At 35.7% G+C, this 13,569-nt stretch overlaps 1 protein-coding gene across 1 annotated transcript in view; it reads left to right on the top strand.

Moving 5' to 3' along the window:
- The window catches only part of Tex11 (testis expressed 11), a 223,002-nt gene that overhangs the window by 62,366 nt on the left and 147,067 nt on the right, over window positions 1-13,569 (top strand). Inside the window, exons 9-11 of the mRNA XM_051141799.1 lie at window positions 4,604-4,658; window positions 10,779-10,874; window positions 12,550-12,631. Of these exons, the coding sequence (XP_050997756.1) occupies window positions 4,604-4,658; window positions 10,779-10,874; window positions 12,550-12,631 (233 nt within the window). The remainder of the gene's footprint in view (window positions 1-4,603; window positions 4,659-10,778; window positions 10,875-12,549; window positions 12,632-13,569) is intronic.

Below are 13,569 nucleotides of genomic sequence, written 5' to 3'. Positions count from 1 at the left end.
TATCATAGAGGGTCACCATTCCAGAAGTGGTGGAACCTGCCAGAATGGCACTGATAAATGTGTGGACTAAAGTCCCATGTAATAGTCAACTTTATTCAGAGCATTAGACAATTTATACTCTTGAGGTTTAATAAGAGTCACATGAGTAAAGTTTCCAATCACAAGGGTGACAGCAGACAAGCTGCATGCAGCAGAAACATGTTTTTCCATTGAGGCATATAAATAAAAAATAAACAATAGCTAGTTGTATGTAATGAATAGTCTGAAGTATTCACTCCTAACCACTATACCTGGGGGTGGCTTGAAACACATTCCAAGAACAATTCCATGTTTTTGAAGAAGATGAGGTCATAAGACTCTTATTTTGTTTTCTTGGAGTTTTCTCATGGGCACCCAGAATTCTCATATGACTCCATTCTTGGACCATATCCTGACAGCAGAGTTTTCTGGTATAGTCATTAGGGTCTTTTAAGTGTAGGATCATATCACTGCAAATTGAATGAACAGTATTAGTATAGTAAATGGCTATGTGGAAAACTGATCTTCTTAATGTGTTTTTGAATATGGCTTGCAAGACTTTTGTGTCTATGTTCATCATGAAATTGGTCTATAATTTTGTTTTATTGTTGTGTTCTTACCTGATTTTGGTATGAGGCTATGTAGAATGAATTTCATAGTGTTCCTTTCCTTTCTATTTTGTGGAACAATATATTAGTTAGGGTTCTCTAAAGGATCAGAACTGTAGAACTGCTATAAAGAATGTGTGTGTGTGTACACACGCACACACATACACACATATGACTTATTGTACTTATTTACAGGCCGTGATCAAAATAGTTTAAATTGGTTATTTTGATGATAGAAAGGCCAAGAATCTGGTAGTTGTTGAGTCCACAAGGCTGAATGTATCAGCATTTCCAGTCTAGTGCTAGAGCCCCAGAGGATTACTGGAGGGCTGCTAGTTTAGTCTACTTTGAAATCCTGGAAAAGTTGGTTTTAATACTGGTGAAGGAAAGTCTCAGCAACAGGATAAATGTATTTGCCAGTGACAATGAGGCAAGTAGGCAAAAAGAAGAGCTCCCTTCCTCCATGTCCTTTTATGTTGGCGGTCATCACAAGGATGTGGTCCAGATTTGGGGTGGATCTTCCCACTTTAAATAATCTAATTAAGAAAGTCCCTTATGAGAATTGGCAAGATGGCTCAGTGAGTGAAGGCACTTGCTGCCAACTCTGACAACCTAAGTTCAATCCCCAGGAGAGACCCAACACCCATAGTTGTCTTCTGACTTCCATTTCCTTCGCATATGCCCATCCTCACCATTTTTTAAAATGTAAAAACAAGAAAGTCTCTCACAGGAAGGCCTAACAGTTTAAGTTTTAGTTAATTCCAGATGTACTTACATTGACAAACAAGATTAGCCATCACGAACAGTTTGAGGAATGTTGGTGTTTGCTCTTCCTTAATGGATTGGTAGAATTCAACAGTGACTATCTAGGCTTCTCTTTTTTAGTATACTTAAAAAAATAACTATTTCAGTTCTATTGCTTGTTACAGATTTAAGTTGTTCTTGGTTTAACTTCAGCAGATCATATGTTTAGGGATTTATCTATTCTAGATTTTCTAGGTTTTTAGAATATTATTTCAAACTAGTTTCTAAGGATTCTCTGGATTTCAATATAATCTGTTATATCTTTTTACTACTAATTATATTAATCTGTATTTTTTGGCTTTCTTTTGGTTGGTTTGGCTATGGGTTTGTCAACCTTGTTTATCTTTTAAAAGAACCAACATCTTCCACTTTTGAAGAAGGATCTAAGGATCTTATGGGACAGCATATGGAAAAGAATCTCTAATTCTGGGGCTAGCAGTGGTTTTTATACCTAGGCTTATTACTTGGATAGGTATAGACAGAAGATCTTTTTATCTTTTTTTTTAGAAGACAGTTTCAAGCTTTGAGTCTGTGTGACAAACTATTGTTTCAATACTTTATTTTAATTCTTTAAGCATATTTTCTTTATTTGACCATACTTATAATTGTGGATTAAAAGTATTTGCCCACTAAATGCAACATTGAGGCTTCTAAAGGAAGTTCTTACAACTGGCTTTTTTTCTTCTGTATTGATCACACTGTCCTGTCCTGTACATTGTAGCAAGCCTACATGCTATAGCTCCTTCTTTGAGGCTTAATGTTTTTATTATCCATGTAGTCATCTGGCAGGACCAACTTGATCAAATTTCCTCACAGTTTGTGGCCTCTAGTGGCCCCTTGCTCAGAGTTTTTCCCTTTTTATTAGTTTACAGAGTATTTTCATAGTTGAAGGAATGTATTGTTTTGCTGTGCAGTCAGATAGGGACTAGTAATTCATAGGCTATCTTTCTGCTTGTGAAAGAATACAATTTTAGGCACATGTGATCTCTCAAAACCTAAGTAGGAGGTTTATTTGTGTTTTAGGTTTACCTTCCCAACACCCTCCCTAGCTTAGTTTTCATTTGGTGTTTGGTCAGAAATTATACGTAAGCCTCTTTTTTTTGATGGTGGTGGTTCCACACAGGGTTTCTCTGTGTAGCCCTGGCTGTCCTGGACTTGCTTTGTAGATCGGGCTGGCCTTGAACTCACAGCTATCCACCTGCCTTTGCCTCCCAGGTGCTGAGATTAAAGGCGTGAGACACCACGCCCGGCCTATTTGAACCCCTTAGGCTGAAGAGTCTTTGCTGGTGGATTTGTATATGCCTTAAGTCATGCTTTCTAGTCTGCCTTACTACTTATTACCTTTGGACCTACGTGGATGCAGCCTTACACATGGGCATGGTTTTCTTGGACCCTCAAATATAATTGTGATCCCAAGATTTTGTTCCTGTCTCCTTTTTCCTTGGTTCTTTATGCTAGCCTTCACTTGTGACAGCTATTTTGGAGCAACTAGCCTCCTTGCATTTACCACCTCTGGTCTCAGTCCATATAAAATCACTTCCCCTGAGAAAGATGCAGAGATCTTCTTTACTGCTTGTCTTTTCCGCTAGGCAGAACTTTGGTGCTATCTGACTAGAGCAGGTATCAGGAAACATGAACAGGAATTCTTGCATGTGATGGAGCTCTTTCATTTCATAACTCCATAACTAAACAAGCTTAACAAACTTAAGGTGTCCATAACGCCAGAGCCTAGAGTCCTGGACATTAGAGCTACTCTGGAACTTCTGGGTGCTTTGCCAAATGGAGGGACAGAAATGTCTCTTTTAGAGTCTTTTCATTCCTACTAGGATGGTTCTAGTCCCATACTTTTTGGTTATTTTGACTGGAAAAAGAGTTAATGTTCCAGAATAGGTCTCTGTGAACTAGGGCTGACAGTAACTGGTACTTGGCAAGAATTATATCTTTACTAGCATGCTAATTACTCAATCTTCTCATTTCTGGACTTCTTTTCTTTTTAGATGAAATCTAACTCTATACCCCAGACTGATCTTGAACTCACCATCCTCATGCTTCTGCTTACTAAACACAGGGACTGCAGGCATGTACTGGCACATGCAGCTTTTCCCCCCTTTAGGACAAGGTCTCATTATATAGGCCAAGCTGGCCTTGAATTCACTATGTAGTTTAGTGGTTGTGTTGCTGAGACAGGCTCTCCTGAATCTGGAACTGGCCTTTAACTCCTTGGCCTCCTGACTCTACCTGCCAAGTGCTGAGTTATGGTCACTTCTGGTCTTGGATCTGTTTATTTAACAAGTTTTTAATATTCTAAAATATTATAATCACCTGGATGGAATGAAAATATTATTACGAGAGACGTTTTTCTGTCCTGTTATTTAGCTATCAAACTGTTCAAACAATTATTTCTCTCCAAACTTGAAATTTTTTTTTTTAACGAGGAATCTTATATTGTAAGAAGGAAAAAGAAAAGCCTGGTGTCAGCCAGAGGAGCAACTTGCCCTTAGGAAAATATTTCATGCAGATTTGTTGACTTATCAAACTGTCTTTAAGAAAAACTGGATTTGAGACAATGATGGGTCAATAATGGAGTATGTGTATGTGATCATGCCTTAACTATGACAGTTCAGTTGTGCACACTTCTTGCCCTCCTACAGATAGAGGAGGAGATCACTGGACTGAAGTGGTTGTTTTTCCCAATGTGGCCACCTGCCTAGATGTGACACCATTCACAGTGGGCTGGGCTCTCTTATGTATATAATCAAGAAAATGTCTCACAGGCTTGTCCACAGGCCAATTTGCTATGGGGATGTTGTCATCTGAAGGTCCCTCTTCTCAAATGACTAAATTGTATTAAGTTGACAGAAAACTAACTAGGACAACATATCTATCTAAATTACTATAACTAAAATGTTGATTTGTTGGTTATCTCCTCAGGAAGTAGGGGTTTTCTACAGTTACAAAGTATTGCTTTATAAAATTGATTTTTATGTGTTAGTTACTAATCTATTATCATGCAAAATAGAAAAATTAGAATAAAGTATGATTATACCACACCTTTTTAGTAATATAATTTTTAGTATATATATTTTAAAATGTATGTATATGCATAATCCTTAGTATATATATTTTGAAATGTATATATATGCTCATATATGGTTTTTCTTTTTTAATGATAGGCAAAGCTATGAAATTGGGAAGATGGATAAGGATTCTGTTGAACCAGAAATGCTGGTAAGGATCATTAAATATTTAAGTAATCCCCTGGAGGGGGAGACCTGGTGGCACTCAGAGGAAGGATAGCAGGTTACCAAGAAGAGACTTGATACCCTATGAGCATATACAGGGGGAGGTAATCCCCCCTCAGGAACAGTCATAGGGGAGGGGAATAATGGGAAAATGGGAGGGAGGGAAGAATGGGAGGATACAAAGGATGGGATAACCATTGAGATATAACAAGAATAAATTAATAAAAAATTAAAAAAAAAATTTAAGTAGGTTGAAGAAATATAATTTATTTATAAATATATTAATTTATTACACATGTATAAAACAAACTACATACAGCAGGGAGAACCATGTAACAATCATAAGAATCATGAGTTCTATAAATGTTACATTCATAGTGGTTTGGCTATTTGTATTTGTCCAGCTTGAAGTAAACATCTTTCCGGTGTTGTTGGGTCTAAAGGAAATATAATATAGCTATTATAAAGTTATGACAAATGACCCCTTATTGGTGAATAAATTATCTATTGGGTACATTATTTAACATTTTAGTGCATTAATTTTCATAAAATATATATAGCAATATAATATACCCCATAAATTCATAATCTACTTGTGACTTAACATACATATTATATATTTATATATATACACACATATATGTTATATATCATTTTAGACAGTGCTTTACTTTGTAAATTATGGCTTTTATTATTACATAGCTTAAAGTTTAATGTTTCCATTAAACAACCATGTAGGACATTCTTGGTATATTAGTTACTTTTCTAATGTGAGAAGCAACTTACTAAAGAGTTTATTTTGCCTCACAGTTTCAGGGAAAGAGTCTGTAATGGCAGAGGTGAGATGTGGCAGCAAGTGGCCAAAAACTGAGAGATCACATCTTCAATCATAAGCAAAGAGCAGAGAGGATAGGGCACACAAGTTGGAAGTGAGGCAAGGCTATCAACTCTCAAATCTTCCTCCAATGATATACTTCCTTCAGCAATGTTCAACCTCTAAAAGATTTCATAACCTTCCAGAAAAGCACCCTCGACTGGGAGGCAAGTGTTCAAATGCTGTTTATTGAAAAAAAATTTTCATACAATATACAGTATACAATACATGCAATATATAATATAATATAATATATCATGCAATACACATACAATATATCTGATCATGTCTTTTCCTCCCTCAACTCCTTCCAGATCCTCCCTCAAACTTCACGTCTTCTTTCTCTTTCTGTAAGAAACAAATTGGCATACAAAAATTGAACTGTAATTTCACAAACACATACATGTATAGAAAAATAACAAAGAGAAAGAACAAGAAACACATATGCGCGTGCACACACACACACACACCCATAAAAACATAATGTACAAGCAAAAGACTAGTACATAATATACACAAACTATGTGATAAGAGACAAAAATTTTGTGAACATATCATTGAGTTAATTTCATATTAGCTATCTACTGCTAGCCATGGAATCTAACATGAAGTGTGCTTAATATCCCCAGTGAGGCTCCATTGATAAAACTGATTTTTCTTTGCACATGGTTAGCTTCTTGGTTAGGGTAAGAGCCCATTTCAGTACTGACACTCTGCCTGGCCTGAACTTGTACAAGCACTGTGCGTGGTGCCACAGTCTCCATGAGTTCATATGTGCATCAGCCTTGTTGTATCTGGAAGACACTATTTCCTTGGAATCATCTATTCCCTCTGGCTCTTACAGTCTCTCTATTTCCTCTTTCTCATGGCTTCCTGATCCCTGAGGGGAGGGTTTTGATGAAGACATCTAATGTATTTATTTATTTATTTTTCTTCTTCTTTTCTTAATGTTTACTTTTTAATTTAATTTAATTTTTTACATATATATTTACATTATTAAACATATATACAATAGATTACCTATAGCAAGAAGAACCGTGGCACAATCAGGAATTGTATAAATATTATTTTCTTAGTGTTTTGGCTATTTGTATTTGACAGCCTTGAAGAAGATATCTTTCCTATCTTGGTGCACCTAAATTTCTGAATGTAAATCAGTCTCCATCACATCTTGTCATTATCAACTTAGAACACCTATCTAGACCTAAAAACATCTTAAACTCTAAACAATTAAGCTTCATTGTAAAACTAAGCTACCTGGTCTTCAACTCCCTCAGAGACTTGAGAAGGAGTAAACTTGATTTCTGAGTATGCCGGGAGTGCAGGTTAGTAGCTTTCCAAATGGAAAGATGACAGAGACAGTTTTCTACCTGGATAGTCAATTTTCTTCAGCCTTCTGGCCCAATATATCTGTCAGACATATTTGTCAGGCAGGAACTATTGAGGACTTGCTTACCCTGTCTTGGCAGAGTTTGGCTGTCGACTGTGCCTGCATCCGAGCTTGCCCCCCACCCCCCTTTTTTTAAAGGCAGAATTCTGTCTGTGGTAGAAATGAGGACCTTTTGTCAGAATAACTCAATTATAATACAAGGTTTACTCCCAGTGCTTTGAAAGTGCTATAGCAAGCTGTTTAGGAGAAATAAGTTATACAAATTAAATGTTAGTAGATTAAATCATGGTCATGTCAGTTGTAGTCTACTTTTATCACAAGAATATACATCTTAGGTGCAGCAGATAGATATGACTTTATAGAAAGATAAGGTCTTCAAAACCCCAGAGACATGCAGAATATGGCATTTAAAAATGTTTTTATTACTTTAAAGATTCATTGACAATGAGACAGGTTAACTCCTGGCAACACTCAGCCTACCTCAAAGAGGATGATGAGCATCAAAGAACCTCCTTATGGAGATGGCTTCAAAGACATCTCATTTAGAACTGAATGTTCCAAAGTCTCTCACTCACTGCACATTGTCCAATTGTGGGTCTCTGTGTTATTTGGCATCTACTGAAAAGGAAGTTTCTCTGATAATGGCCGAGGAAGGCACTGATCTACGTGTATATCAGAATGCCTTTATTAGTTATTTTATTGCTACCTTCCTTTAGCACAACAATAGTACTTTGTTTTTCCCTAGATCCATGGCCTATCTAGTTTCAGGTTCTTGGCCGCCTAAGCAATGTCAGGTCTGAGTTACATCTTGTGAAGTGGGCCTTTAAATCCAATCAAATAGTGGTTGGTTACTCAAACAATGTTTGTGCCACTATTTCACCAGCACATCTTGCAGGCAGGTCACCACTGTAGATTGAAGAGTTTGTAGCTGGGTTGGTATAACCTTTCCCCTCTGGTAGCATGCAGGGTAACTTCTGGCACCATGAACACCAGTCATTAGGGTGAAGGCTCTAGGTAAGCTCCTGCTTGACCTCTCCATGTTCAATGGGTTGTATAGGTGTTGCTTTTAGCAATAGAGCATTATCATCAGTTTGTGGAGAATAGCCTTGACAATAAGCCTGGATTGTTTGAGGATTTCTATGGAGTCCTTTGGCCAACAATGCAACTAGAGGTAACCCATTCTTGGAGTAGGGGATATTTCTTTAGGCCACTGCACTTGGGTATGGAAGTTAACTGATTTAGTTTTAGTATTTAATGAACTGTGATTATATAAATACAACCAATATGATTACCACATGCCATATCATAGTGTAATTTTGAGTATTTAGGCCTGGTTTATTCCGTTAGGATACGAAATGTAACAATCTATCTATAAAGCAATTCTCCTTTCATCTTACCTACTACAACCACTATTGTATTATTTGACTCTATGAATTTAACTAGTCTAGGTAATGTGCACAAATACAACCAAATGTCATTTGAGTCTTTGTGAATGGCCTATTTCATTTAACATAACTGTCTTCATAGTTCATTCTGTGTTATAGTATGTATCAAAATTTCTTTCCTTTTAAAGAATATATCATTGCAATCACTTCTACTATTTTTATTATTTATTTTACTTTTACTATTCTTAAAACATGAAAGTAGTGTTTTGTGTTTTATATTTTTTGTGTTTTATATTTTTTAATATACCACTTTGTCAAAATTCACAGAGCCATGTTTTGAGGTTTTTGAACACACACACACACTATACCTGAAATAAATTAAAAATATATTTAAAAAACAGTAGTGCCAATGAAATAATTGGGGTAAATAAGTGATACCTTAAGTACATAGAAAGACACATAGAAATGTGACAGGGTACACTAGTGGAGTTAAAAGTTTTAGTAGGAGATCGGCCTTGTAGAAAGGATTTACAAACTGAAAAGAAGAGGGTTCCAGACAAGAAATTTGGATGAGAGGATATCCAATGAGGAAAGTTGAATGGAAGATAGTACCCATTTGATTGAAGTAGAATATTCCTATTAAAAAGTTTGGTGGGATACTTCTGAAATAATTTTTCGTTTATCCTTGGAAGAACTATGGATTTGTATTATGATAGTAAATTTCAAAAGTCTGAAGTGTACAGTTTGATGAATATTTTTAAAGTCTTGTAACCACTATATAGGTCAAGATACAGAAACTTCCCCCACTCTAAAAAGTTTCTTTGTCTCTGGGCCAATTAATACACACCTCTCCCAAGAGGAAAACCCCGATATCTTGACTTTTACTGTAGATTATCTTGACCTATTCTTGAATGTTGTATAAACGGAATTATCCAATATGTATTAGTTGATGTCTGGCTCATATTTTTAAAACATAAACTCTGAGATTTATGTATTCTTCTGTCAAATGAATATTTCAGCTATATGAAATAGCTACAATATTTTGTAGAGATTCCATATTTGCTCCATAAAATTTTTCTATGGGAACTTATAAACTCTTTTATTTATTTATTTGGAACTTATAAACTCTTACAGAGTTGTTTCAGAGTAATTATGCTATTACTTTATACACATCTTATTTGATCCATCTTAGTGTTTGAATTTAAAAACTAAGAGAAATGATAACCCAAGTATTCTTCCTATCAATCTGAAGGGGTTAATATGCTTAACATTTTTTAAAAGGTTAATAGGTCATTTTTGCCTTATCCTACTATCCTTATACTTAATGGGAGACATGTGTATTGAAATAGAACCTCTTATTTTTAACATTTATTAATATTTTGTTTAATATTCATACATGTACATAATGTGTTTGGATTCAGTCCATTTCCTCTCCTCCAATTCTTCCCATGAATATGTAAGTAAACACATTTACATTGTCTACAAATACTCCCTGTATCAATGTTGTCCTGGCCAGAGATACTGACTTGATTAACTGATATTTCATTCATTTTAAAATGCTGCTGAGTTGAGTTTTAAATTAGAGATGATAAAGTACTTTATTAGTAAGGTGCCATTAAGAAAATAAATTGTGTTAAGCTGAGCACAGTGGCATTTGCACCCAAGATGATTCTGAGGAATTCTAGGCCAGCAGGAACTATAGTATGAGACCTTGTCTCCGAACACTAAAATAAAACAAAACACGCTCAAACTAAGGCACCAGCCAAGGACAATACAGGCGGTAAACTTTAAAGCCCTACCCAGATCTAGCCAATGGTCAGAACATTCTCCACAGTTGAGTGGAGAGTGGGATATGACTTTCTCACGTACTCTGGTGCCTCACATTTGACCATGTCCCCTGGAGGGGGAGACCTGGTGGCACTCAGAGGAAGGACAGCAGGCTACCAAGAAGAGACTTGATACCCTATGAGAATATATAGGGGGAGGTAATCCCCCTCAGGAACAGTCATAGGGGAGGGGAATAAGGGGAAGAGGGAGGAATGGGAGGATACAAGGGATGGGATAACCATTGAGATGTAACAAGAATAAATTAATAAAAAAAAACAAAACAAAACAAAAATAATACAAAGAAAACCCCCAAAGAAACAAAAACCACCACCATCAAAAAAGCAAAACAAAAACAAAAACAAAAGACAAGGAAAATAATTATTTTAATACATTTCATTTATATTAAATTTAAACAAGGCAGAAGTATAAACAACACCATCATTTCTTAGATAATGTTTGGTATAAACTAGGACAATGAGACATTTTTTGAGACTATGTTGTTGTATAAGGACAGTGCTATTAGAAACGATAACTCGTGGTTGAGATGATGCCATCATTGTGCGAATGCTAGTCATCTGTGTGTTGGAGTTTATCCCTTAGCCAGAAGCTGTTCTCTGTTGTTTATTATAGGCTAAAGTGCTGCGGTTACTAGCCACCGTTTATTTGGATTGTGATGATGAAGAATATTATAATAAGGCCCTCGTTGCTATATTCCTAGCAAATAAGGTATGAGACTTTTAAATATTAACTTAAAAATTCAAAGTTTTAATTCATAGCTTAAAGTCCAGCTTAGACAGTTGCTTTAGTATGCCTTAAAAGAATACAACAGATTGTTACACTCTGTAGTACATAAAGGTAAAATAAATATTTCTGTGACCTGAATGTTTGTGTCCCCCTATAAGTTTTATGTTGAAATCTTAACCTTCAAAGTGACAATATTATGTTGGGACTTTTGGAATGATTAGATGAAAGTGAGTTTCCCTCAAATGTCATTAGCTTTAGTGACCCTTCTACTATGGACACATGTTGTAAGAAGGTACGTTCAGTTTCTATAAGCCCCTAGGCCCCTGACAGCTTGATCTTCATGAGGGTTCCCTAGCAAGCAGAGTAGGGGCAGTCTCTGGTATGGACTCTGTTGCCTGCTATTGGATTCCTTTACCCTATTGGTGGGCTGCTTCATCTGGCCTCAATTGAAGAGTATGCACTTAGCCCTGGTGTGATTTGATGTGCTGGGGCCAGTTGGCATGGGGGGATCCTCTTTTCTGAAGGGCAGGTTTGGGGGCATGAGGGAAGAGGGTTAGAGTGTGGGACCAGGAGGAGAGGAGGGAACAGGCTGCAATCAGGATGTAAGATGAATGAACACATTATTTTTGAAGCTGTGGGAAATCAGATAATGCGATCATTTGAAGTCCCAAGTTAAACAGCTTCAAAGGAGACAGAGTGTGGAAAGATACAGTACTAGAAATTTAAACACAATAATAAATCTAAGTTAAAGTTGACTTTTAGTTTATTCTCTGTGTTTGTGTCATATACATCAATGTTTGTTTTCCTTAATTTTCATTGTTAAGTTATCATGTAGTGACTAGCTGTAAGTATTTACAAAGTATGGATCCAGTAACTACAATGTTTCTGTAGAAGCTAATTGTCATTGTAGAAGAAAGAATTCTTTTCTGTGGACCTATGCTGCACATTTTTAAAAAGCTTCCACTCTCTACATTCTTTTAAGGTTAGCCAGTTGTACAGATGACAAAAGTAGAACCAGGCAAGAATTCACAGTTGTCTTAGGGATAGCTAACAATAACTTGGACATATCACTTAGGCAATATTGTTATTAATGGTAGATATAAAAGCTATATCATATAGAAATGATAATACATTTTATGTTCTTTCTAACATTGTTGAAAAAGCATGCTTATTAAAACATGTACAAACTAAGCAGAAATTTGGGAACACACACATATATCCATATAACAACAATTGATGAAGAAAGAAGCGATAAATTTGAAAGAGAGCAAGGAGGTGTATATAGGAGGCTTTAGAGGAGGAAAGGGAAGGAGAAACGTTATAGAAAATACATCTAGCTGTGTTTAAAGTTTTCCTTAGATTATGGTGTGAGAGTTTCCATTTAAATATTTACATTGCCATTAAATGTTTGCCAGCCTATGGAAATGTTTTGCACGCTCGTTTCCTTGTATTATTTTATTGAGATTGAATAAAATATCAGGAAATTTCCTTGGGGATAGAACAGATGTTATTATATGATTTATATGGTGTTTTATAATTTTGTCTTCCTTTGATTCTGAGTCATCATGCAAAGGTTGAACAAAACAGGCAATTACTTGAGAATTGTCTTTTACATTCCAGAGTTATAATATCATTGTGATTTCTTTGTTTAAAATAGGAACATTTAGATCCAGCTGGGCTTTTCTTAAAGATGAGAATCCTCGTGAAAGGCAAAGCATGTAATGGAGAGCTCCTTGAAGGTATCATTTCTCTGTGTAAAGAGCATACAGTTTTGAAATATCAGCACAAAGTAATTTTGTAATTTACTAACAATAGGTATAATTTGGTGGTAGTTTAGAAGGAAACTGATCAATAGAAAAGGAATTATCAACTAGTAAGAAAGAGACAAGAAAGAATAGGAGCAAAATTAAAAGGTGCTTTTAAAATAAAATGGAATCAAAGCAATCAGTTTCCTTTTAGTTTAGCGGAGAATTACAGCTGCTCAACCTTTATGAAATTTTCTACAACCATGAACAAAGAACTCTTGTTTTGGAGGGATAGTGGGGAAAGGATGGCTGTTTTATTGAGGGACTTAGAGATGGGCATGGGGGTAGAGGAAGTACTAAGGAGAACAATTAGATCTGTGTTCTCAGGCTGAGATATTCCTGGCCTCCTCCACAGTGGCCAAAAGAGAAAAATTACCCATTGAATGAGACTGTATAATGATGCCCTTTTAAATAATTATTTGTATAAACATTGATATTTGTTTTTCAATTATTATTAAGGGTGAAGAATATACCAAGAAATAAATATACTGATATATAGCTAGCTGTGTCTGTTTTGGCAAATGCTCTATTTTGTGTTTCAGTTTATCTTCAAAAGAGATGTAATAGTAATAACAACAATAATGCTGCCTATCTTATGTTGTTTGGAGAATGTTATGAGAAAATATATGTAAAACATTTGTTACATATATCCCATATAGCTTACGCTGTTCTTGAGACTCAGACTCCTGCTCTTCTTGCTTCTAGTACCCAAATTCTGGGGTTGTAGATCCACCATGCCTGGATATTTTAGTCATCTTTAAGAACTGAGTTATTTATACTATATAAATTGTGTGTTAGTGCAATTATTGGTATATGTATAATGAACATTTTTAATAATTGGGGTAGTAATCAAATTTGGCAGTGGCCCTAAG

The sequence above is a fragment of the Acomys russatus genome, chromosome X (assembly GCF_903995435.1).
Source record: "Acomys russatus chromosome X, mAcoRus1.1, whole genome shotgun sequence".
Classification (NCBI taxonomy): Eukaryota; Metazoa; Chordata; class Mammalia; order Rodentia; family Muridae; genus Acomys; species Acomys russatus.
Note: the sequence above shows the minus strand (reverse complement) of the source record. Positions and strands in the feature narration are given on the sequence as shown.